The 25,339-nt window shown below is 39.1% G+C and overlaps 1 protein-coding gene across 20 annotated transcripts in view; it reads right to left on the reverse strand.

The window, feature by feature from the left end:
• Positions 1-25,339, reverse strand: part of TCF4 (transcription factor 4) — a gene marked incomplete at its 5' end in the record, with an annotated part of 345,132 nt that overhangs the window by 59,300 nt on the left and 260,493 nt on the right. The window contains one exon of one of the 20 annotated variants that reach the window (XM_079109485.1): positions 14,655-15,275. The exons of 18 other annotated variants lie outside the window; for them this stretch is intronic. In XM_079109485.1, coding sequence (XP_078965611.1) covers positions 14,655-14,723 — 69 coding nt within the window. Of the gene's footprint in view, positions 1-14,654; positions 15,276-25,339 lie in introns of those variants that run through there. One more of the 20 variants, XM_079109483.1, reaches the window with a different exon arrangement.

Raw genomic sequence — 25,339 nt, forward strand, 5'->3', positions numbered from 1 at the left:
CCCAGGGATGGTTAAAACCAATCTGCATTATTATCACATAAACAGAAACTATGGAGATGACACAAATGTAAGCAGTATGTTGACAAACAGATATTTATCATAAATGGAAAATTTTCATAGGTGTAATCATCTGAAACTGTGAAGTTTTTATTTCTAGTTAAACCACTTGGAGCTTTTAAAGGTATTAATCAAACAGTTCTAAGTGCCCTAAAATAATACGAATATTACTCTCCAAACTCTGTCTAGGGGCAGTCTAGGGGGAAAAAAAAAAAGAATATTTCACAACTATCTAAATGTGTAAAATACACTGTTCATGTGCATGACAGTCATACTTTACACCTACTAATTGAGCAAAAATTTTCAATTTATCAGGTCGTATCACAGAAATATATGAAAAAGAGGATGCATATGATCCCCCATAGAATTTCCTGAACATATTAATATATTTAGAACACAAATCACTGCAAATATACACCCATATGCCTCACCACAAAAAAAAAAATCAGAAATGTTGCCCCCTTCCAAATATCAGCTCATAATCCATTCGTAAGTAAATAAAAACCTAAAGCTCAATTCTATACGTGCATCTCTGTCAAGAGTATTTTGTTCCCTTCTTAACCACCAAATTTCTTTTCATGTTAAAAAGTGGCAAGATTGCAAAAATTTGGATTTACTCCTTTTGTATCTTTATTAATTAAATGACAAAAATGAAAAATGTCAGGGGGTCCAAAAGAAGGAGGCAAGGGGAAAAAGCAGCAGGGACCTCAGAGATTCGCAGATCGCAGATGGACAGAGGGCAGCCTGGGGCTCCTCGACCCGTGCACTCGGTCTCTGCAAACTGTGATGGGACAGAAAAGGAGGCCTGGCGCTGGAGTGTGCACATCCTTGCACAAGGCGAAGGAGGAGCTGCGGGAAAACCTAGCATTCCTCCTGGCCGGCCAGCTCTTGTTGTTTCTCCTCTTCAAATGCAGAGGCCAAGGCAACCTTCCTTTCTTTTTTTTTAATATAGGTAGTTACAGTGCATTTTTCTAATTTCTAAACCGAACTTCAAACTCTAAATAAAAATGAGTTGGGTACAGCTTTGCACATGTAATAGAAACTCACAAGGAAGGGGGAAAAAAAAAAAAAAAAGACCTTGCCTCAACTAAAAAGACGAACAAAGCTAACCAGGAAGTACTGCTACTAATATAATGATAATATTGCATCTAGATAGTGACCCATTATTTTGGAAGTATTTTCAATGTGTTCTCCCTGAGGCAGCAAAATGACCAGGGGAGATGCAGTGGGCTCGTCCCACAACAATATCACATAGGGATGATATCTGTGTTACAGGCCATTGGAGATTTTAAGCTGTTTTCACGTATTATCTTACTGAATTTCTATAGCCATCCCAGTGAGATATGTAGCAACTTACCAATATGAATTAAAGAAAATCAATTTATTATGGCATCCTGGCATAACGTGTTCCACAATAGCAAAAGGACCTGTCCCCAATGCCTGCCATGCCCCAGGTCAGAGTTGGCAGGACAAAATGATAAGAATAGCTAACAATTTATATATGATATGCCAGTCCCTATTCTTGCCAGACTGTAACATATATGCATTTTGACTTCACATTTTGTTTCATTATCATCCCAATTTTACAGCTAAGGGATATGAAGTACAGAAAGGTCGAGTAACAACTTAAGGGCTCAAAGTCACACAGCTAGTAAAGTGGCGAAATGGAGATTCAAGATCATGTCCTCTTGTTTCAGAACTTGTACTTAACAGCATTTTCTGATAATTAAGAATTGTCTCCAGGTTGCTTGTCTATGGACTCCTACCAAATCCTAGCTTTGCCAAGTCCTAGGTCCCATTTAGGAGCCAAGGGCCAGAAAAGGAGAAAGCTGTTTTGCCCAAAGAGAACACAAGATGATCTTGGTAAGAATAGCACAAAGTAAGTTCTTGAATGCTGGCACAAGATGCAGAATCATTCATCTGCCTTCCAGACATAAAGTTGTGCAAAAACGAGGTATTAATACATTTGATTAATAGTACCGGAGACAAAGAGGCTAAGTAATCTGCTGAGAGCTGCACTGGAGTTTTGTGGTGACAAAATACCAGGACATCAGGCTGATAAAAAACCACCATATTATTATCTGAAGTATTAAAGTGAAGTGTGAATATAGTCTCGTCTGTGTACTAGCCTCTGGCTCCAAATACTTTTTATTTTTACACCTGCATTTCTCTTGCTCTTGGCACTAAGTGAGCAGACGCTGTGTTTGCTATTACATTCAACTGGTATATCACAGGAATGCCCACTGCCAACATTATGAGTACCTTGGCCCTAGCTGAAAGCGCCTTAAACTGATTAAGTTACACCTGGCTAGCGATCTCTTGAAACATTTAATTGCATAAAATTGGGTCCAGGTGAATCCTGACTTCTTCCTGGTTCCACTCCTTACGTTACTTATTCCCAGGGGAGCTGGCTTCATCACCAGGCTTAGGATTGGCAGTGATAAGGGACTGTGGATGCTAAGCACATCACAACTCTTTAATATGTTCTAAACACCTAACGAAGTTGTTTCCCAACCTCTATTTATTGAATGCTCATCAGAAAGGAAACATTGAGAAGAACCTGATGTGTTATTTCTTTTAGTTATCTCAAATATCAAACGCATGAAGTTATTTATATCTCTACTTACGCTTACAGATCAAATTCATGGTTTCATGTATGACTAATAGATCATCTCCCATGGCAATGCTTTTTGTCACCTTCAGCAGCTCATTGTTAGCTGTGTTTAGAAGACAACTACTGTTGCGTTAGGAGGTACTGAAGCACTGAAAGTGTGTGGGTTCTATCTGCAATAAATAGCTTTGTGACCTCTGAAGACACTGGTTCTATCAATTCAAAAAGGGCAGCAAAGTCTTTCTGATGAAAAAACAATTTCTATGTCTCTACCATAAAGAGAGAAATGGACTTGACGTTCACTCCCATGTTGATTATTCAGTGAACACTAAGAGGCCTGCTAAGGCTCGCGAGTCTGAGAAATAATAAGGTTAAAAAAGCAAAGTGCACGTTTGCTTGGGTGTATGTGCATGTAGTGCCCAGCACTGAGCAGGCTCAGTTAGTGAGTGCATGCAAGCATGAATGAACAAGAGCATGCACAAGCTACATGGCAGAGTGAGGGCAACACCATAACTATGCACCACAGATAAGCATTTGTTGGTTCTGCCAGAACAGACTTTTTTATAGCACTTCACTTCTCAGCGTGCTTACGGTTGAGCTTTCCTTAGAAGATGGAGGCGATTACCTGGAATGGACCACCTATAAAGATTCTAAGTGTATTATTCCCTTTCCCCTTGGAGCTCAAGTCCACAGGTTGATGGCTGAAGCCTAAAGCTGACACTCCTCAATGCATGTTAACAGGTAGATTTTGAACAACGTTTATAAGCTCAAGTTTGGGCACCATGGTGTAAAAAAATGAATTCCACCACTGCAGACTTCAGTCAAGGTACATGACTATGAGGGCTAAAAGCCTACAACCCTGGAAAATTTTTCATGGCCACCAAGGCACTTTGCATCACACCTCTGACCACTCCCCCAACTCTGGGAATGCTGTCTTGGTTTGTAGGCAGGCACTGCAACAAGGCTCAGATGTCCTCCCAAGAACGAACTTTCAGAAAGAATGAGAGGAAAGTGCAGAGGAGATGAGGGTGCTCAACAGTGTTACAGAAGGAAAGTAGTGCAAAAGAAAAATGTTCATCACTCTATAGCTTGAACTTGTGCAATCCTTAATGTACTATTTCTATTTCTCCAGTTCCAAGAGTCCTCAGTGCTATGTACACAGAGCAGGCACAAAAAACCAGAGCCATCATTCCTAGGTACCCATTTCTTCCCTAGAAGCAAATGGCATCCTAAGGAAAGTTGTGCAGAAAGTCACTTTCAAGAGCAGAGACCAAAGAAGGAAAAGACATCATGTGCATGTGCAAGAATGTAATGGCAAATTCCACTATTATGCATAATTTATTATACCAATATATATATAAAGACAAGACAGTGAACCTAAGGTTCAAAGAAACATTGAAAAGACATGAACACTGGAACAAACTAGTTATAAAAGGGGCTCTTTCTCAAAACACATTATTGGACTTTACTGAATAAAAAGGAAATTTGAAGCCAGTGGCGCACACCTGTAATCCCAGTGGCTCAGGAGGCTGAGGCAGGAGAATTGTGACTTCAAAGCCAGCCTCAGCAACTTAGTGAGGCACTAAGCAACTCAATAAGATCTTGTCTCTAAATAAAGTTTAAAAAAAGGGTGGGATGTGGCTCAGTGGATGAGTGCCCAGAGTTCAATGCCTGGTACCAAAAAAAAAAAAAAAAAAAAAAAAGATAAAGTTCTATGACTGATCATTATAAAGGGCTAAATCACAAAGACTTACCTTTTAAAATCATCACTTTGAAGTAATTATCTATCCATGTAGTCAACCATCCCACCCACCTTGTATGTTAAAAAAAATAAGCTGGAACAGGCTTAAGTTCTTCCTTTCCCAATAGTCATAGGACTGGATGAGGCCAGGGGTGCAGTTGCATTCTAGGTCTTTTCACTCCAAACTCAAGGTCAAAAGTGTCATTTCCTGATGAAAATATCTTTCTAAATCACCTGCAGCCTAAAGAATGTGGAGTTCGACTTTTCATACCAGCAAATGGTATTTACTGATGCTAAGTTATAAATGAACTCGATCCTGTTCTTTAAAGCACCAGACTTAACTCTGGGTGCTTCAAACAGATGCCTTCATCTTCTGCTTACCAAGAGAGTTGTTATGAACAGTGAGTTTCCAATCTGGTGAAGTTCTGAACAGGAATCTCTGCCATGGTACACTGCAAAATTATTGCCCCATCTCCCCTTTCAGAAAGCTGAAAAAAGTATGAATTATCTTTTTTCTGTCAAAACATATGGCCCTAAGTACTTTCAACTGAAAACAAAAGCATGAAATAATTACCAAATGTCTGATTCTGTGGCACAGATTGAAATGGGAAAAAAAAAAAAAAAAGTAAGTATGCAAATTGTCAACATCTATGTCCAATCGCTGCTTGTTACCTATTCAAATGCCCACTCCTTGCCCTATGTCCAGGGAACATTTCTAGGTAAAATCAACCAGCAATATTTCACTGATCTAACTCACAGCAAACCTTCCAGCTAGCACAAGGCCAGGTGCTTTGGCATATTATTATTTAAAAAAAAAAATTAGAATGGCAGAATTTTCATTAGAAGCTGGGATTTAAAATATACAATAAGCAAAACAGAAAATGTATGAGTGAGTAGTATATTGTATAAATGGTATGTGCAAATAAAATGGGAAGGGAATTATCCCATTTGGATAGGGTTATTAAATTTTTTTCTTAAAGGAGAGGATTAATTAAGAAGGGCAATAATATTCCTGAAATGAGATTATGCAACAGAAGAAAAGGGATCAACAATAATGAGTTAGCTCATGTCTTCAAACACATTTAAAATATAATTAAGTTAGCTTTTTCTAATATTTAAATTTCAGGCTTTTTTAAATTTTATCTATTTTCTTAATTTTAAAGATATAAGGATTGAGTACTAGCTACATTATTTTATGGAAGAAGGAAGGTATAAATAAATGTCAACAGCAATTTCTGTAACAATAAAAATGATGGTAAGAACTTCCCTTTGATTTTGTTCTAAGAAATGTAACCTTTGATAATCAAATTGCTTTATTCAGTAATTTTCAATTTTCAAAACAGAAATGTAAAATCCAGATGACTGCTTAATAGTAAGATAAGGGAAACAGTTCAAAATCTCAATACTGATGAAATTAATATGAAAATGTTTTTACAACAAGAGAAACATAGCAGTTTCACATAATAAAAGGCTGAGGACTGATTCTGGTTTTTTTCCTTCTTTGATAAACTAGTATCTGGAAAGAGCTTTGGAGAAGTATGCAGTAGGGTTAAAACAAACAAGGGTATTTCCTGTTTTCTTTTTCCTGGTGGAGAAACATCTATTGAAACAGAAAGTCCTCTCTTCATATTAGAAAACATTAGGTCCTCTACCATTTCCTAATGAACAAATGACAGACTTTTAGAAAGAAATGGATGTATATGTATGTATATACTGTGCATAAACATGTTTGTGCATATGATAATGTTAACATTAAAGGTTTATACATCACAGTGGCTGGGAGAGAGTTAAGACCTGCTTCGTGGGAAGGAAGTTTCCCTTTGGGGTGCTGAACATGTTTTGGAATTAGAAGTGGTAGTTGCTCAACACTGTAAATGTACCAAACACTACTGAATTGTTTACTTTATAATGGTGGATTTTATGTTATGTAAATTTCACCTCAACTGAAAAAAGAAAATAACACATAGTAGGAGCCTCCTAATGTAGTCAATGTGCCTAATAAGAAACACCAGTGTGACCCAATTTACAGGGAAACAGCATCCCAGCAGGGGGAGGGCAGACGATGGCCATATCTCTCAAGGAGCAGGGCTGTCATCATTGTGAGTTGGAAAATTTAGGTAAATAACATAGCTATTGTTAAGAGCTGAGGCTGCCTTTCCACTGAAATACAAACTGTGTCACCAAAGTTACTTGTGACCTCTTTTTTAGCAAACTCAATGTTCTTCATTCTACCAAGAAAATAAACCTATGATGTCCCTCCTTGTCAAAATGTCTTACAGGAGTCAACCAGCTATGGACAACGCGCCCTCATGGGCTCTAAAGAGCAAGAGACTACAATTCTGGATTTGATTCTACCACTAACGACCTGACCATGGGCAGGTTGTTTAGCCTCTTTCTCAAGCACACAATATTCATTGGGAAAACAGAGGATCACATGCCAAGACAAGAAGATGATATGCTGAGAAAACACCTAAAAAGTACGAACTGCAAGGTTTCTCATTTGCACAGCTTGTCCAGCACCTTAATGATGCTGAAAACATTTTTTCATGGCAATGTGTCTTGATTTTCCTTAATAGAAAACTTCTGGTTATGTAGATAAGCTATTTAGCTCTGTTCTCTGACAAGTCCAAAAAGGAATGTGTACCAGTCGTATAATGTTGAGAATATGGACCAAAAACCTTTCAGAAAAAGATTAATTCAATTAGTCTTAATGGAATGTATTTCATCTGCTAAGCTCTCCCAAAACTTTATTTTTAAAGTTCATATATTTTATAATTATACATGTTTTATCGCCCAGAGACTATTTACAGTCTCCTTAGGGGCAGAGGTTGTGGCTTAGAGCACATCCAATGGAATAACCCCACACAGTGAGTAGCCAATCAAAATTCACTAAATGAATGCAGGAAGCAACCAAAGTAAAAAAGAGCCAATCATTTCCTTCACTTACAAAGTTTATGCAGCAGATTTTTAGTTCCCAAGAGCTTACAGAAGTGGATTCGTGCATGTCTCTTTAGAGAAACCATTCTCTGAATCATGAATGGCTTCCTTAGGGTATTGCACATGGGGTGAACCTCTGGCCTAATACCAGGAAGACAATGTCACATGGAGAAAACACAGATGTGAAAGAGATTAGGCTTCAATTCCACAGTTGTCCAGAACTGGATGTGCAAAATATCTCAAGGAGCTCATCCATGTAGATGTACAGATCTCTCTAACTTGCTATATTCCTACTATCTGCCACTCCATAACTGTAGCCAGATTTTTACGATAAAGACTGCAGGAAACTAAAACAAAGCGAGTCAGTCTGCGACTTTAAATCCCCTCCTCCCCACAAAATCCAGAAACTTAAACAGAAGTCATATGCAAGTTAAGACCTCACATCCTGTTTGATGGTGCCTCCTTCTATTTCCATTTGAGCAGGTTGTTTGGATGAGGAGGCCACAGCAGAATAAAATCCCCAAGCTGCGCTCACCACTTGGAAGGCCAACCTCTCTACTACATCCTCCTGTGCCATCACAGACCTGCTGACATCCTGTTTTATGTGGTTGGCCTGTGCTACGCCCTTGCCCCTAGTGTGTGTTAATGTCGTGTTTTATATGTGTGGCCTGTTTTTCAAACATATTCTAATTCTTAGTAGGGGGCAGCGTATTTCTCATTCTTCTTTCCATCACTATGTGTGGCAAATAAGATGCTCATGTTCCAAGCATGATAATGATGACAACAATTATAGAAAATCGTCTTGTCATGCCTGTTCTCACTTCTTTACGACCCTCCATACCCACTACTCAAGAGATTCTGTCGCTGCAGCCAAATGCCACATCTGACACTGTTGACTATTTCCTCCTTATAGTTAGATCTGTTTTCCTTGGCTTCTGTAACTTGATGTTTTTTTGGTCCTCCTATCCCTCTGGACTTTTAAATTCAATTACCTCTTGGGCATACCCATTTGAAAAGCTCCTCCTTACATTCATGATAAAATCTGAACTCCTTAATAGGGCACACAAGGCACTTTTTGATTTGGCCACTGTTTATCCTTTTGGTCTCACCATTAATATTATCCTTTTGCACCGGGAGCTCTAGCCATCCTGAATTACTTTGTGGGTCATCAGATAGGCCTTATTCCTTAGCTTCAAGTTACCACTCTTTGCCAGCTTAACTCCTGTTCATCCTTAGAACTAACTTCCTTCAAGGCCAAGTGTGGGACAGGTGCTGTTCACATGTCTACCTTGAGTAGCCTGAGTTTCCTGATCAACAATGCATTAACAGACTACATGACATTTTCTGTTTACTTGACTATTGCACATCTGCCTTGTTTGGTTATATTTTAGTGCTTGGCCCATAGTAGGCATTCAATAAATATTAGTTGAATTAACTATCTGGTTAAGCATCATATCACCTGTCAGAGTGATGAACTTAGAAAAAGTACATCGAAGTGTTTTTTTTTAAGTCACCAAAACAACTCCTCCCTGAAAAAAAGAAGCATGAAATCTACTGCCTTTTTGTAACTTCAAACTGATAATCTCTGGTGACAGTGCTAGTCCAAAGAGCAGACATAGGATTGCACGCAGGTGCAGGTTTGTGACTCTCTGTCTGTGGAAGAAGCCTGGAGCTCTGGCTATTTTTTGATCTGTAAACTCCCAGTGTTCTGCTCCTGTACTTAAAGCCAGATGCTGAGGAACAAATAACCAAGGAGAGAGAAGACGAAGGCCCTAAGGACTCTGCACTTGTCCCAGGATTTAGAATTCCTAATGTTAGCTCTTTTGAGTGCAGCATGGGAGAGAGAACAAAAGCATTCACTGCTTCTAAGTCCTCAGAGCTCAGGAGTCAAAGAGGACAGAAGCTCATGATCTAAACTTGGCAGTGTACACTGGGCATCCACTGTACTGCCAAGCAAGGGTACTGCTCACATCACAAGGATACCTGTGGGTGCATGTTTAGAGCTTCAAAATCAGCTGCATTGATTTGGGGGCCATTTTCTTAATAATAACACTTCTCTTCTGTTATATGCCAGTCATACCAAAGAGGGCCATATCAGAATGACTGTTCCTAAGGTGAAATGATGTGTACAATTTTCTAAAATAGCCTGACGTGAACCAACTGGGTGAGAAAATGCTAAGATTTGCATTTCTTTGAAATGTGATACTATTTTTGAGTTCCTAATTGAAAAAAAAATTAAACTGTAAGTAATTAAGTGTGGAGGAACACACACTAAAGGTGGCTCATATTTAGGCACATGGTAAACTGATTTGCCCTTGAACTGGAAGGCTAATATTAGGAATGGGTAAGTCAAGCCATGCTTTGTGTTTGTTCAATGTCTCATACTATTTTTCAAATGTCATGGGCTCAGCAAAACCCAAAACACATTTTCTCAGCACTTGTCTGTATTTTTCAACCCATATGTATTTCGAGAGAAGTTTAATTCATATGTTTCAGATTTATTTACATGCAAGTCATCAGAATGTTGTTTTGTACGAGCTATTTGATGTCCCAGAAGCCTGTTGAGCCTTCCCTTTGAGGTTTTTTTTTCCACCCTTACGATCAGGAAGCCATGGTCTGCAACAGTAAAAAGGTGGGGGGAGTCAACAGAATCCCCAATATTTCTTCCTCAAAGGTTCAAATTTTGTTCAAAAGTTAGACTGCATAAAGACCCAGTACTATTCTAATATTGGCAGACTTTGCATTTTCCTGCTCCTAATTGACATAGCCCTTCTTGAAGTTAGTAATGTCTTCCTTGTGGGCATAAAAGTGAATATTTGAAGTGTATGGATAACAAGAACAGATCCTAAAGAGAGGTAGTGAACTCTTCAAAGAGTCAGTGAATGCATTTTGTTACATGGTATCTGGGGAGGGATCCTGGCGGAAGGGGAGGAGGAAAAGGACTACCTTTACAAGAGCATCCTGTGAAAATAAGCATGAGTTTTCATTCACTAGGAATTTTCCAGGCATTTTCCTTCCTCAATTCATATAAGACATTCTAACTTAGGTGTGGTTTAAGGATTTTGAAAAATCCATAATTTTATAAATTCTCCATTTGTGAAGAAATACAAACATAATAGTAATTTCTTTCTTTTTTTATCTTTTTTTAGGATTTTCAAGGACAGAGTTGGTTGATTTGAGAAACCTTACATTCAGACTTTTTCCAAAGCAGGTTTCTTGTTCTTTAATAAGCACGAAGACACTATATATTAAGTACACACAGGAGGGCTTTTCATCTTTTAGCATTATTGATTTCTCCATGAATTTGATCATTTTGAAAGATACATGAAGCAAAGTAACATTTTGTAAGACTGAATCTGATTTTAATGGTAAGGGATAGTTGCTTATTTTTTTAAAAAAGGAATTGTATATAAGAAAAAGATTGCCTCCTTGGCAAGATTTACTAAATTTCGGTCTGAGAACGGAATTAATATTGGGCAAGAAGCACATAGGCAGTATCTAACACTATCTCCTGTCTCTGTAGTATATCCCTACAAACATACACCCACATTTCCTCTCTGACTCTGCCCCAGGGGAGGGAGGCAGATTTGGAATGCTGGTTAATCTGAGCCAACACTGAAAGATTTCTACCTCCACCACCTTTCAAGGTTGAGATATCTCCCTTCTCTAAAACTCTTTTCCATTTTCCCATTTCAAAATCGGAATGGTGTCAGGGCTGAGAAGATTCAGAAAGTCTTCTCAAAGCAAATATCTCTCCAGCACAGCTGCTGGTAAGTGACCCAACATGTTCAGAACAGGCTCACAACCCATACACTATGTTTTTTTACAGCAATGATCCAGGGATACTACACATGTCAAGAAAGTAATATGTTAACAAACACACATGCACACAAACTGAACTCCCCAATACAACACTCTCCGAAAGCAGCTAGAAGGAACATGAGCAGCAAATAGCAATGCTAACTCTTCAGCAATTAAACCTAATGATGACATGAGGCTATATATGTGTGTGGATTAAATCAAAGTCAAATACCTAAGTAGCCACTATTAAACAATTGTGACTAGAGCAAATCAATTTATGAAATGGCAAAAATTTGGCCATTATCAAGAGACACAGCAAACTACATATTAGAAGGGGAAGACTGGGGAAAAGCAAAACAGCCTTGGGCAAATATTAAGATGCAGCTCAGTTAGAAACCATTGTAAAAATACAGTTGGTTTCCTTTAGCCTTACCTACAGACACCTTTCAACCAGTTAAGGTTTTTACTACCTTTCCATTAAAGATCAGCTCCAGTACAGAAATAAATATGAAGAAGAAATGTGTCAAATACTTCTATTAGGTTTCAATGGTTGGCCTGCAGTACTAACAATTCATCTCTATTTTTTTTTTCTTTTTATAGGAACATGTTTTTACTTTTTGTTTGGTCCTGGTTTGCTGGTTTTCAGTTTAAAAGAGATGTTCATTACAACATTTATTTGTAAGATATCACGATATTTTTTTCAAGTAATATAACCTGATTGTGAGTAATACTTTGAAATGCAATAGCTGAGAAAAAATTTACAGACTTATGGGCTACCCAAAATTTGAAAGCATTATAGAAAAATGTTACTTTTGAAACAAACAAACAAACAAAAAAATCATGAGCAACATTAAACATTTCATAAAGTTCCTCTCCTCTTTGCCTTGTGTTCTCCAATAGTAGGCACTTCCCTCGGCATATCACAGATGCAATCCTGCTGAGCAGCAGTAATGAGGAGCCATTTCCTGGGTAACCCCTACAAATTTAGCAGAAGAGAAGTCACTATGTATGGGAGATGTGTCTCCAACATCCCTTTTCTGCAGGGAAAGGTTCACAGAGACACACACCCTGCATGCGCCTTTCTACCTATGGCCTGAGATGTACAAGAAGACAAAACTCCAAAGAACTCCTACACATCCTCCTCCTGCCCCTATGTGGCATATATTCAAATTCCAAGAGCTATCTTTTTACATGAATCACGCATGCACACACACACACACATACACACACACTCGCACACGCTAATCTCTATCGCTACTATTTTTCAGCATCATTTCAATGTTTAACAACCTGAACTAATAGTCATTTAAAAACATGTCCTGAGCTTCTGGGGGGAACCTGTCCCCCACCCCCATTTTTTTATAACTTTAGTATACTCTGGATCATTTTGTTGGACTGACCTGTTCTGGCATTTTAGCAGACGAGTGGACAATTTTTTTGTTTGTTTTAATTGAAGGTCCTTAATGTGGGCCACATGTTTCTGCCGGTGATTTGGACATACAGAGGAGGCAGGGGCAGGGAATGCAAAGTGGTAGGGAGCTTGGGGTGGGGGTGGGGGAAGGTAGGGAGGGGTGGGATGATGAAAAGACCAGTTCCACAAGCGAAGCACATTAGCAACCCAGAGTGGAAAGGGCCGGAAGGAAAACCCACCCACCTCACCCCTGTGCTCATTCTATCAACCTGCAATTGCGGCAATCAAAACCATATGTCGGTTCTTCCAGATCTTTCTCACAGGACAAACATGCAAAGGGCCTCAGGCCTGGCGTTGCCATCAAATGGTAATTGATACCATATGAGCCACAAAATAGAAAAGCACATGCAAACAGCAACCTCTCTCCCTGCACCCCCACCTCCCCACCCCCTTCTTGGCCCCTTGAGAGGGATGAAATTGCAGGTCTTGCCGGGCTGCTAAGTGCACTGTGCACCATGAAAAACAAGTGTATGGGGCTCCAATAACCACCTGTAAATCAGAGGGAAAGGAGGGTCCACTAGCCAAGAGCTTAGCCCTGAGACCAGGCGGGGTTGAAAGGTCACTCCAGGTTAATACAAGGTCATTGATCATGGGGGAAAATGAGCACAGGTGTGAAGCAGATCACAGGCCTGTAGCAGAGAATGACCCTCCTGGTCCCATGGCACATCCGGCCTGGAGAAGGCTCATTCCTGCTAAGCCACATCTGTCTTCCTCTCCTCCTGCCAGGGAGATAGTGGGAAAGTGGAAACCACTCCCCAATTATAAGGCAATTAGAAGAAAAGTGACCCCAATCCTGTATCTGCTGCTCTCCTTGTCTGGGGATCTTTTTGCATCCCATTGTTCCCATAGAAGGGGGAAAAAAAAAAACGAAAAAAAAAAAAAAAAACCATCACCACCAAGCAAACCCGCTGAGCTGGAGGTCCTGGCGGTTGCTGGCTGAATGTAATACAGTAGGTAAAATCCTTCTCTTGTTTCCACCGACTCTGACAGAGCTGCAAGTAGCATACGGCTCTCGCCTCTGCATGTATATATTTTCTTATTAACTCGATCGGGCAGAAATTTGCAGAGATTTGTTTGGATTTGGAAGTCACAACAGAATGTCAGTTTTACAAACCAAGGCTCATTCTGTGGTGAAATGTACAGCTCTGGACCAAACCATTCCCCACACACAGCTATTTGTTCCAATTCCTCCAGCAGCCGCTTCTGAACAAACACCGACTTATTCTAAACACACGCAATGGGTCTAATTTTTCTTCCTTCTGCCTATCCCATTATATGTGATATTTCAGTCTTATAGATCTTATGAAGTTTAAATATTTTCCAGATGGGACTAGGGAGTACAGAACCCTGTAAACACTCGACGTTATAAAAGGATCAACTAAATACTCAAAACAGAGGAACAGAGGATGACGGTCACATTGTTCTGCCAGCAGGAACCTAGTGAGCTGACACCGGCAGCTCTTGGAAGGGGGACAGACAGTGACTCTTTTTCCTCCCCCCAGTTCTTAAGGATGGGCTGATTCATTTAGGCTGCATTTATGTATATCTTTCAAAGTAAGATATTTCCCAAAAAAGATGGTTTAAGCTCAATTTACAATTCATGTCAGTGGCAAGAAAGAAAACCATGGTTGTAACTTAAAGATAAATTCCATTGTCCTGCAGAGGGAAAATTAATAAGGCCTACTAAGACCCTACGCTTGCCCTGGTCCGCAGCAGCCCTGCCTTGCCATAGCATGGCTGCAGAAGACCTGGACAAGGTGGTGTTTTCCAAGGACCTGCAGCCTAGAGGCGCCCCGGCAACATTCATAATGACAGTTAGCACCAAGCCAAGAAAGCAAGAAGTGAATAAATGAAGGGAGTGGAGTAACAAGAACAGCGATTAAAACGAAAGTTCTGGTGAGTGGCAGGGAAGAAAGAGGCAGGGCAAAGCGGATGGTAACATTAAAGTCGAAGCGGCACAGTGCAGCTCATGCAGCTCAGGAGGTGTGGAGTTGGGCAGGCTGGGAGAGGCCATTCTGGGGGGACTCTGACCTTACCTCTGCTCTCCCTTCGTGGTCCAGGCAACAGAACCCTGTATCTGAGCATCTGCATTGTTTAAATTTCATCCTGTGGTGTTGTTTGCTGATTGGTCAGACATGGCTGACAGCATCAGAACTGCAATCTGACAGACAAGGAGCAAGCAGGACCACAGCCCAGAATGCATCATGGGAGGGAGCAAAGCAACTTCATTCCAGATACATGCAGCTCAGACCCACAGATGTCTCTGCAAGGCCTGTGGCTGGCCTGGGGTGGGAGGGCCTAGGAGGAGGCTGGGAGGAGGGGAGGTAGGACAAGCCCAGTCACCCAAATGACCAAGGGTGAGGCGTCCCCCTGGCTCCAATACTTCGGGACCATGTTGAGTGGCTTCCCTCTTGCCACTCCCAGTGTCTGTTACTTCCTGGGATTAGAGGAGGCTTCTCGCCCTGATTACTTTCTTACAGAATCAAAGTAGTGCTCTTTCCAGTTTGGAATACTGCAATTGTCCTTTTATGTATTTGTTTCCTAACATTTTCAATATTTTCCTAGGGATATAGAGGCTACTAAAGAGAGTAGCCTTTAGTAGTCAACAAGAGCATCCCAGCCATATTTCTGCTGTGGTGAGGCATGACCTCCAATTTAAAGGGAATTCAAGAAAATTTGACTATTAGGAGCAAAGCAAAAAAGTTAAAGAAGAAAAGGGCTGAAAGTATTTGGAAATGGCAAAAAAAAAAAAAAAAAAAAAACCAACTTGTGGGAGAAATAGCAGAAGAGGTAGAAAAGAAAGAAAAACAGCTTGCAAGTAGGTCAGAAAAGATGGAATCAATGCTACTGTGTTACAGGGTATGTCTTTATTTTGACTCAGGTACCAACTTCCCTCCAGGCCAGCAGCGGCCACATAAAATTCACTGAGCAATGGTAGCGATCCACAGATCACCCTCTCCTCTCCCTGCCTCCAATCTTCTGCTGCTAACACATACACACACACACACACACACACACACACACACACACACACACACACACACACACATACCCCTGAACCAGCCTACTGGGCAACAGGTATAACTGAGTCTACTTGCTGTAAATGGAGGATTGCTTTCCGTCTAGAAAATTCCTGTGTAGGGTTTTCACCTCCAGTGAAGTATCAAGTTTAGTCTAGTGTGAATGCTTGCCTTCATGTTCCTGCTGCCCAGAACCAGGACTGTGCAACTTTGGGGAAAATATTAGCAGAATTGAAAGCAGACTTCCCCAACGCTAAGCAAGGAACACTACTTCCACCCTCCTTCCTAATTTCCTCTTTCCCAGCATTTTTTTGTTGGCAGAATTTGGGGGAAGGCATCATGGATTTCACAATTACAGAATAAGACAAGATAGAAGGTGAAGTGAGGATATGGGGCAATAAAGAGAGATGGATGAAAGTGGCAGGAAATCAAGGATCAAAAAAGGGCCGGAGAGACCAGGTTATTAAAATCAACAAGTTAAATGGACAGATAAAAGGAATAATAAGATGATTTTGGCTGAGGGGAAGGTTAACACAACATGAAAATCAAGATTTAATAAAAATTAATCCTTGAAAAACATCACCACTGATCTAACATCAATTTGGAATGGTGAAATGGCAGAACAGGATAAAATAAAACCATCTGGCTTAAAATAAAATCAAAACTCCACCATGATCTCTAGACCCAAAAAAAGAAAAGAAAAGAAAAATCTCATTTCCCCCTCTTACTGTGTAAACACTGGTGATGTGGGCTAATTTTTAAAATAAAGCTGGAAAGACACACCACAGAAAGCTGAAGAGACAAGGAAAGGGCATTGGAATAAAGAATGTGTCTATGAAACGTGGAGCAGAGAAGAAGTAAGAGAAATAAATACAAGTCAAACTACAGGGCTGATGTGAACAGAGGAAGCTGTGGGTAGCAGGAGAAGCATATGAAGGAAAAGATGTCCAAAGGGTTTGCATTTCATTCAGAGAAGAAAAGGATGTTGTGAGAGAAAAACACTAGGCAAGAATACAGAAACAACTGAGCAAGAGAAAACATAAAGAATACAGGATGGTGATGTTATAAAGTATAAACACAACATAATAGAGAGCAAACAGACATGAGAGAAACAGAACACAGTTTGTCCAAAGCATAAAGAAAGTTTTTTAGGAGTTATAGAGTTAAACATTTTGCTAAAGGTATACTGTTTTAAGAAACATTAGAGACTGAGAAGACTACATGAAAACAATTGTATTTTTTGAACTGACTTTCTAACTTTAAAAAATTTTCCATAACTTCCAGATCTGTTTAAAATTGCATGAGGCAACAACAAAAATACCACACAAGGGTCTTAATTTCTAAACAACTGCTTGTCAGGAATAAACCTAGGTGGTACAAATGTATTTCTGTGATACTCTTCATTATCCATGGTATTCAAGGTAAATGTCCCCTAAAAGAATGTTCATGCAAGCATCTTGCCCAAGACCAAAGGACAAGGTCCTTTTTGAATATGGTCCTTATTCAAGATGCCGAAACAACCCAGAACTTGATGCAGTAGGAATCAGTCATAGAAATGCCATTTGAAAAGCGACCGTTTCTAGTGTTAGTCCTGAGGGCCTGCACAGCCTTTCAGGCCTCTGGCCTGGTTTTAAACTCAGGAGAGGATCAAGTTGGTTTCAGTGATAAACCAGTAATTGCATATTTGGTGGAAAAGTCTACAGCTCCATCAAGCAGCAAAGGAAGCAGGGTGACAGCAATTTCAGGTGCTGGGATGCAATAAAAACAACAAGGAAAGAAAATGTTTGCTTTTTCTGTCAACTGAGATGTCAGTACCCATTAATAAATCTATCTGCTAAATCTACTCTTATTCATGTGGGACATCACCAATTTAAAGTAAAATAAATTATCTTTAATTAAATGGAATTGTCGTCTTCCTCCCGCTATCATCCCCAATTATTCTCCCTAATCAGCCCTTTAGGGAGAAGGAAAGATAGAACGCTGAAAGGCACATCGACTATAAACAATTTCTCTTTCTGTCAAGGGATGAAGTTTTTAATTTTAATTACAGTTTATAACTATAATTTTTGGATACAAGTAATGAAAACTACAAAAGTCTTGTCATTTACAGGTGGGGGAGTGCTACCTGGTCATTTCCAAAATTTCCCTTTCTTCTCCCTCTGTGATAATTCCAGTAGTCAGAAGAAGCCATTTATGGACTAAACGAATTATCTATTTAAACCTAATCTATTACTTTTATTTCCAGTACAGAAGTGCCAGTTTTAATTAATACTTTAAAGTATGTAGCACTAACTGAATGCCAGCTATGGTATTTTTAGGTTGTTAAGCTTTCAAAAACCAGGCTTACTGAATGGTATCAATTTGTGTTTAGACAAGAACATCATACACACTTAAATATTAAGACAGGTCACTGGATAGAAGAGGCTGATCTACTCACAGCTACTTAGTGACTCCTTCTGTCCCGCCTCCCAGCCTGCCCACCTCCTCTTCTTTTTATTTTTTCATAACTTCACCCAAATTCTAGCAAAAGCACCATGAACTTTAACCAAGTGATTTGTATGCAGAATACACCATTAACAGTCTTCCTATTACTGCAATGAGGCCCTCCAAAATAAATGATGTCATCAACGAATAGATGAAGTAGTGTCTCACCCCAACCCCAAAGGCACAGAGATGTAACATTATCCCAGGAGTTCAGGGGCAACTGGGCCCATTCTGTGGCAGCGTCCCTCCCTCTTCCTCCCAACACCAGGTTGGTTTGTGTTGTTTCACTTTTTAATATTAACTGTGGACTTCTGGACTTCTCCAGGGAGAGTAGGGAGTATTCTTTTATCCTTCTAGGTAACAGCAAAAGCAACCAATGAAATCGAGAGATTGATTATTAATTAATTATTTATAGATAAATTTATCTTCTCTCTAAAATAAAGGGGTAGGGGTACTGGCTATTTTCTGACTACTTACTGTTACTTTTAAAAATGTATTTTTTTCAGGGTGTAGTACTGTTTTCATTTAGCATGCCTTTGAATTGCCGCCTACAGAAGTAAAAAAAGAAACCACAGCTATACAAGCCTGCTGACTTTCTTATAAAAGAACCAGTTTTAAACTTGTTTATACTACTGATTCCAAATGAATTCAAGATGGTGGCTAGTTAAAGAAAGAGAGCCCATGCCAGGGAGTTTGATCAAAGAACTTCAATTCAGCAATGTTCAGTTTTAATTGACCACTAATTAAGCTACATTAGTCCAAGAAAGGTCTGTATCACTTTGAGTAATAAAGAAAAGAATTAATTTAACCCTGTGTCAGTCAGCTTTAGTAAATTCATCTGAAAGCAACTTCTCAAACGATAGGCATGAAAGAGGTGTCTAGTGTTAAATGCCAAAAATGGTCTACAGAATTCAGAGAAGACCAGGGACTCAGTTTTCAAGAGTGTTTGTTACTTCGCTAGTGATGTCACCTTGCAGGTGTAATTATCTTCATTACAGATACAAAGATGTCAGCTTCACTCCCTGGGTTGCAAAGGGTTGCTTTAAAATTGGATTCAAAACATGGCATCATACCAGCCAGTTTTAACTTTCCTGTATTCTAGACAAAAATAGAGTGGATTTGCAAAATCATGAGAATTTTCAAAGGCTTGGAACTCTCCTTCTGGGAAGAGTGAGTTAAAGGGGTGTGCGTGGGGGGGAACAACTGCAATAACACCACTAGAAAAGCTCATTATAATTAGGAACCACAGCTATGACGGCCACGGCAGCAGCATGAAAGTCCATGCACTAAGAGAGTTTATTTTTGAAAATCCAGTTGCAAATGTTTTATTTTCCCACACATGCCCCGTCAATTTTCCCCCTCACAATTCTGATAAAGAACCTCGAGAAGGAGAAAAAAAAAATCTTAAAATGAGAAAAAAAAATTCCACATAAAGATTTAATATCAAAATATAAGATTTAAGAATACACTGCCTTACAACTTGGGTGTTCAACTATTAAAAGCCCTTCATATTAACTCACAGGTGAATGCCCTATGGTCTTCTTACAAATCTCAAAAGAGTGAAATAAGGCTTAAATATAAAATATAAACCCACAAGTCAATGGTATACTAGCCCATTCTACATTAAGTGACCCATCCCCCGTGCCCGTGTGGATGGCATCGATTCTCACAGCACTGAAGGCCACAGGGCCATGTCCTCTTCAAGAGGCGCATCCTCATGGCCTCAACACACACTACATTCTGTTTTAACGACTTTTTGGCAACCAAGGACTGTATTTTCTACAATAGTATTTAATGAATAACCCTTTTATTTAAACCATTCTGCCAGCACTCATTAAAATGCACTTGTTTGTGAAATGCAATAGCTAGCTATATGAAACCAAAATATTAATGCAAATTGGCATTTCTAAGTTTAAAATGGTATTTGCATAACAGGAACTAAACATGGTACATGCTGAAAGAGGGCAGAGAACACAAATGCCTCTTAACACCATCATTATTACCAAGAGGAATGACGGCTTGTGTGTGCCATGAGGAGCCCAAGGAGAAAGCATCTGCCAGAGTGTGCCACCGTGGGTTCCTGGTGCTCCCGATGCCTAATCTGCACCGACGTGAGGTATGATAGGAAGTCTGCAATTATCTCACCTATTCATGTAGGAGAGAGACATGACATGAACTCATTCTCAGTGCTTAACAATATCCTAGGTCTAGACCATCCAGCACCACCTATGCTTATCACTGAAAAATAATTAGCACAATTTTGACTGTGCAGGTATGAATGAAAGTGGTCTTTGACACCACCAACATTAATTAGGCACCTTTCCCAACTTCATGATACAGGGAATGAGAAGTATTACATATTTAGGTACTTAGTTAAGTAAACTACAAATAATGTACTGTACATTATCAGGAACCTTGAGAAAAATACCATTAAGTTTTAATAGTTACTGGTTTATCAACAAATATAATTCAAGTACCCTTATATGCATCCTGTTGTGCTAATCTTTGAGAAGAAAATAACGGGTAAAGTAGGTCCTTAAAATGCACAGAAGTTTGTTGCAAGATATGACAGAATTTCAAAACAATGCAAAGTCTGGCCAGGGATTAAATGAGTGTTAAGGATAAGACAGTAGATGTTTCCATTTATTATGAAGAACGATCTGAATTTCACAAGTAAGGGTTATTATTTAACTTTTCAGAAAATAAACCTTTTTTAGCAGAACAGCCCTGGCAGCATTCTACTCAAGGGTCTTGCCTAACTCCACAGAGACATGGGCACGTAAGGGTCAAGGGTCTTACTTATTTGGCTGCATAAGCATTTCTTGGTTGTCTACGTGGATTGACAGGTGCACAGAGATGCCTGAAGACATGGTCCCTCCTCCTGGAGGATCTCACGGGCTAATTCAGAGGGAGGAGAATCAGGATCCCCACTGTGTGCAGACAAGCAAAGAGCTAGATCCCTAGAAAAGTTTGTCCAAATCAAGCTCTACATTTAAAATAAAAAGGGACAAATAAAATTGAGATAAACATGCCCTAAAATGGCATAAAGGAAGCGTATGGCTGACTATAAGGGTAAAAGGAAAGTGCAAAAATATCATATTAGAATGGCAGAAAAGACTGCAGAGTTTGTTAGGATCAATAAGATTTCCGAGCTAGTTATTTAATCCCCAAATGTTTCCATCTCCCAGATCAGCTCCTCCCAACAGAACTTTCTGTAGGGAGACAAAGGTGCTCTAGCCTGTGCCCTCCAATAGAGAAGCCACTGACCGCATGTGACTACTGAGCACTTGAAATGTGGCTGGCACAATGGAAGTGAACTTTGTGAATTGTATTTGATTATTATTAATTTACAATGAAGTAGCAAACTCCAGATGTGGCTAGTGGCTACCTCATTGGGCAGGGCAGGCTTAGCCTATAAAATGGGATAACAGCATCTGGAGAACCAATCTTCCTGGATGCAGTAATGCTCACATTAGGTGTTTGAGAAAACATTTGGGATGAACAGAGGCTTACAAATATATTTTACTGAATATTAATAATTACTACAATAAAAGATTTACGCTGTTTTATTCTGGCTATAAACCACCTTCCTAGTCATTGAAGAAAAGTCACAGTAAGACTGATTTTATACCCTGTAAATATAAGCATAGTCTAAAACAAAAAGTAAGCAAGTTTTTGTTTTAAAATCATTCTTAGGTTCATACTGGGACTTATGTAATATAAGAGAAATACTGAGAATCCAATAGAGATAGTCAATCAGTGATTGATCAAACCAAACAAACAAAAAAATCTTTCACTTAAATTTAAAACTTAAAAAAATTACCATCATGCAGAAACAGAAACATTCAAAAGACATGATCACTAAAATGGTAATCTTTCTCACTTGCATAGCACACAGAAAACTATAAGTTTTCTTTTCAGTTGCTCACTGTAAATACAGATAACCCTGTACAACAAAATGTGAAAAAGAGACCACAATAAATGTTAGCATGGGGCAAACTTACAATATGCATATAGACAGATGTGGCTCATAAAGTCGACCTAAAGACAGCACTGTGATTTTACTAGAATTGCACAGCACCAAGCTGGACAGGGAATCAGGAAGACTGAAACACAGAATCGGAGAATGCTTGTAGGAAGAAATTGAAATTCCATTAGCTAATGGGCTAGGCAATAAGTGAAAGCATATTTGTACACAAAGATACACTGAAAATCAGAGCTGCCATTCCTATGCCCGGCTGCCATCTCTACTCTGATCAAACCTTGGAGCACCTTGTATAGCCTGGGGAGGAAATTGAAGAGTGGCACAAGGTACTGTCAGACTTGGCAACCTCTCCAAACCTTGGCATCTAAGAAGTGAGGTGTGCTGCTGGGTTCTAAAAGTTGGCAGGTGGAAGACTCTGCCACCAGATCCTGCCACCTTCCTCCACAGGGGGCTAGGGAAGGCAATCGGGGTCTCAAAATCACTTTCCAAATTATTGCCAGGAATTATCCAGCATCAAGGGGAAGCACACACACGGAGGGGAAGTGAGGTCCCCAGTTGTGAGTAGGGAAAGAAGCTGCATTACCTGGAAAGCTGAAAACAGAGTTTTTGATGTTGGCTTTAATTTTTAACTTTTTCTTGATGTACATAATACAACAGTTAATGATGATTCAAACAGTGTCCTTAATGCCCCTCCAAATACTTAAAGGAAATTATTAATTAGTTTCTTCATGCTAATTCCTTTTGTCTTCTATGTCCTTTGGAGGAAAATGGTTAATAGCTGTTTTCTTTCAGGATGATTCAGAAGAATCAACAGTTATACTGATAGAGTTCACAGCATTTTAAGAGGTAAGATGTAAATGTATATTTAGGGTATGGGGAAATATATGTTATTGATTCAACATGTTCTAACAGCTGCTCTGAAGCCATTCCAATTGGTTCACAAATAATGTACTATATTTACAATGATGAAAATAAAATCTCACGTTTTCATGGTAAATGGTAGAAATACCTAGACAATATGCAATGCTATGCCAAATATAAATAAATAAAAAAGAAGAGGAAAATGTGCTTGAAAAGGAAAGGAAAGCTGCAAGTGGCTCACAATGACAGGATGAATGATGGAGGTCGAGATATCACTTCTGAAGCAGAATTTCCCAACCTCAGCTCCATTCCTGTGCACCAGAGGGGGATAGCAGCATCCTTGGCCTCTAGACCCACAGGCCAGTAGCAACTCCCTTCTCATCTCCATCCACACAGTCGTGACAGCCAAAATGGTTTCCAGACATTGCCATACATACCCTGGGGGCACCACTGTTCCATAGATATGTGTCTGTAATCAGAGTCTGTCAACAAATGTCCACTTTGATTGTCCTAAGTCTTCATTACAGACAATGGCCACCTCTAGAAGTATCTTCCTTTAGCTAACAAGAAATATCCTTTTATACCCATGAACTCTTAGTATGTCACATTGTGACCTGGTGAGATGCTACTCGGTAGTCCTGGTCTCTATCTTTGAAATAGGTAGTCTTGTGTTCATTCTGGAACTTTTACAACTTTCTCTACAGTAATTCTGAGTATGTGGTGGAAAATGTTCATTATTTTCAACTAACTAGTTCTGAACTATTTGCAATAATCAAAATAATACACTGTATATGGAATTTTGATGAATAAGCAAGTTTGAGTAATAAATTATTGGCATTATCTATTACTGTCTAGTTATGCAATCCATTTACCCACCCACCCACCCATTCATATTTTCTCTGATCCAGTCATACATTTATCATCATAAAACCTGTCATGCTTTCAATTCTGATTGAGTTACACAGGTAAAAAGCCTAGGACCAGCCAGAGAGTGTAATCTACATAGCTCCCTATTGGCAATGCATCTGCAAAGGCACTATTATCCATAAATAATTCCACATCAGACCAGCTCTGTGTTTTATACACTCCACTATCTACTTCAAACACAACAATATCTCAATATCTGAAATTGCCTCATTTGTGTCAGATTGGTTACAGCACTAGTGAGGGAATCTGCTGTCAGCTGCGAGATTCCAATATTGATCCTCCTGAAAGGGTAAACATCTAAACAGAACAACTACACCAAGGAATCACCGTCTAACTTTAAAACAGGTTAAATGAATCTGCAAAGTGAACATTAAAAATGTATTAAAGACTCCAAAAACAAGTGCACGCCTAAAGCTACTTAGGCATAATTTGTTTCTCCTTTTTCATCTGTTTTTCTTTTTTTCAAAATCTAAAAATGATGGTGGAAAAGAGCCATAAACCAAAACTTCCTCCATAAGGAACAATTTAGTGTGGTTTTGCATTTCTCAATGTCATATCTGAAAGGTAACACAGCTTCTACAATTTAGAGGTTAGGATCTCATAATGATTCATCTAAATCATCTTTCATGGGGTTAATTAAGTAAACTGAATCCTAAAAGGTTTTATTAGCAAAACTGACACTATAAAGTTGGGCCAAGAGGATTTGCTATTACATAAGTCCTAAAAGAGGTAAGTGTATTTAATAATCACACACTTATTTCCAGCAGTTTTAGCCCATTCCCTGGAATCACCCAAGAGGTTTAGCGCCTTCTGTAAACTTTGGGAAGCAGAATTACCAGATCCACATCAACATATCTAATTTTACAGTTACCTTATTTAAGTTTTTAATACTGCACAGGTCTTTTTCTCAGGTGTTAATAGAAAAATCAATTTTAAGTCACAACAGCTGTGATCATTTTAAATATCACAGCTGTCATGAGTTGAAAATAACCAATTTGAGCATATAAATTTCTGCTGCAAATGTATCAAAATGAAAATACCACGGAATTTTATCTTTTATTTCCTCTGAAGCTGAATGTCTAATACAATGGTAGAATAATAACTTATTTGCTTTAAAATAAAACCAGGCTCCCCTTTCTTTACTGACCTAGCCAACAGATGGCTTAAAAGAACAGAGAAGAACATCATTTTTAAGATGTACTCCTATGGCAACTGTGGAACATGTTTAATTATGGAAAGAGTATTAACTCTGGGAGGACTAAGCTAAATAGTTGTTATCAAAATTGAGAGTTCATTTATGTAAACATTTTGCTGTGAAGACGGGGGGGAGATTAAGTGGAATCCATGCTACACATTAAGTATTATTAAAGTCTGAGAATTCAAATTATTACACAAGACAAAGTCTGAACACATATGAACAGTGTTAACTAGCATTTTTCCAGGA

The sequence above is a fragment of the Sciurus vulgaris genome, assembly GCF_902686455.1.
Source record: "Sciurus vulgaris genome assembly, chromosome: 13".
Classification (NCBI taxonomy): domain Eukaryota; kingdom Metazoa; phylum Chordata; class Mammalia; order Rodentia; family Sciuridae; genus Sciurus; species Sciurus vulgaris.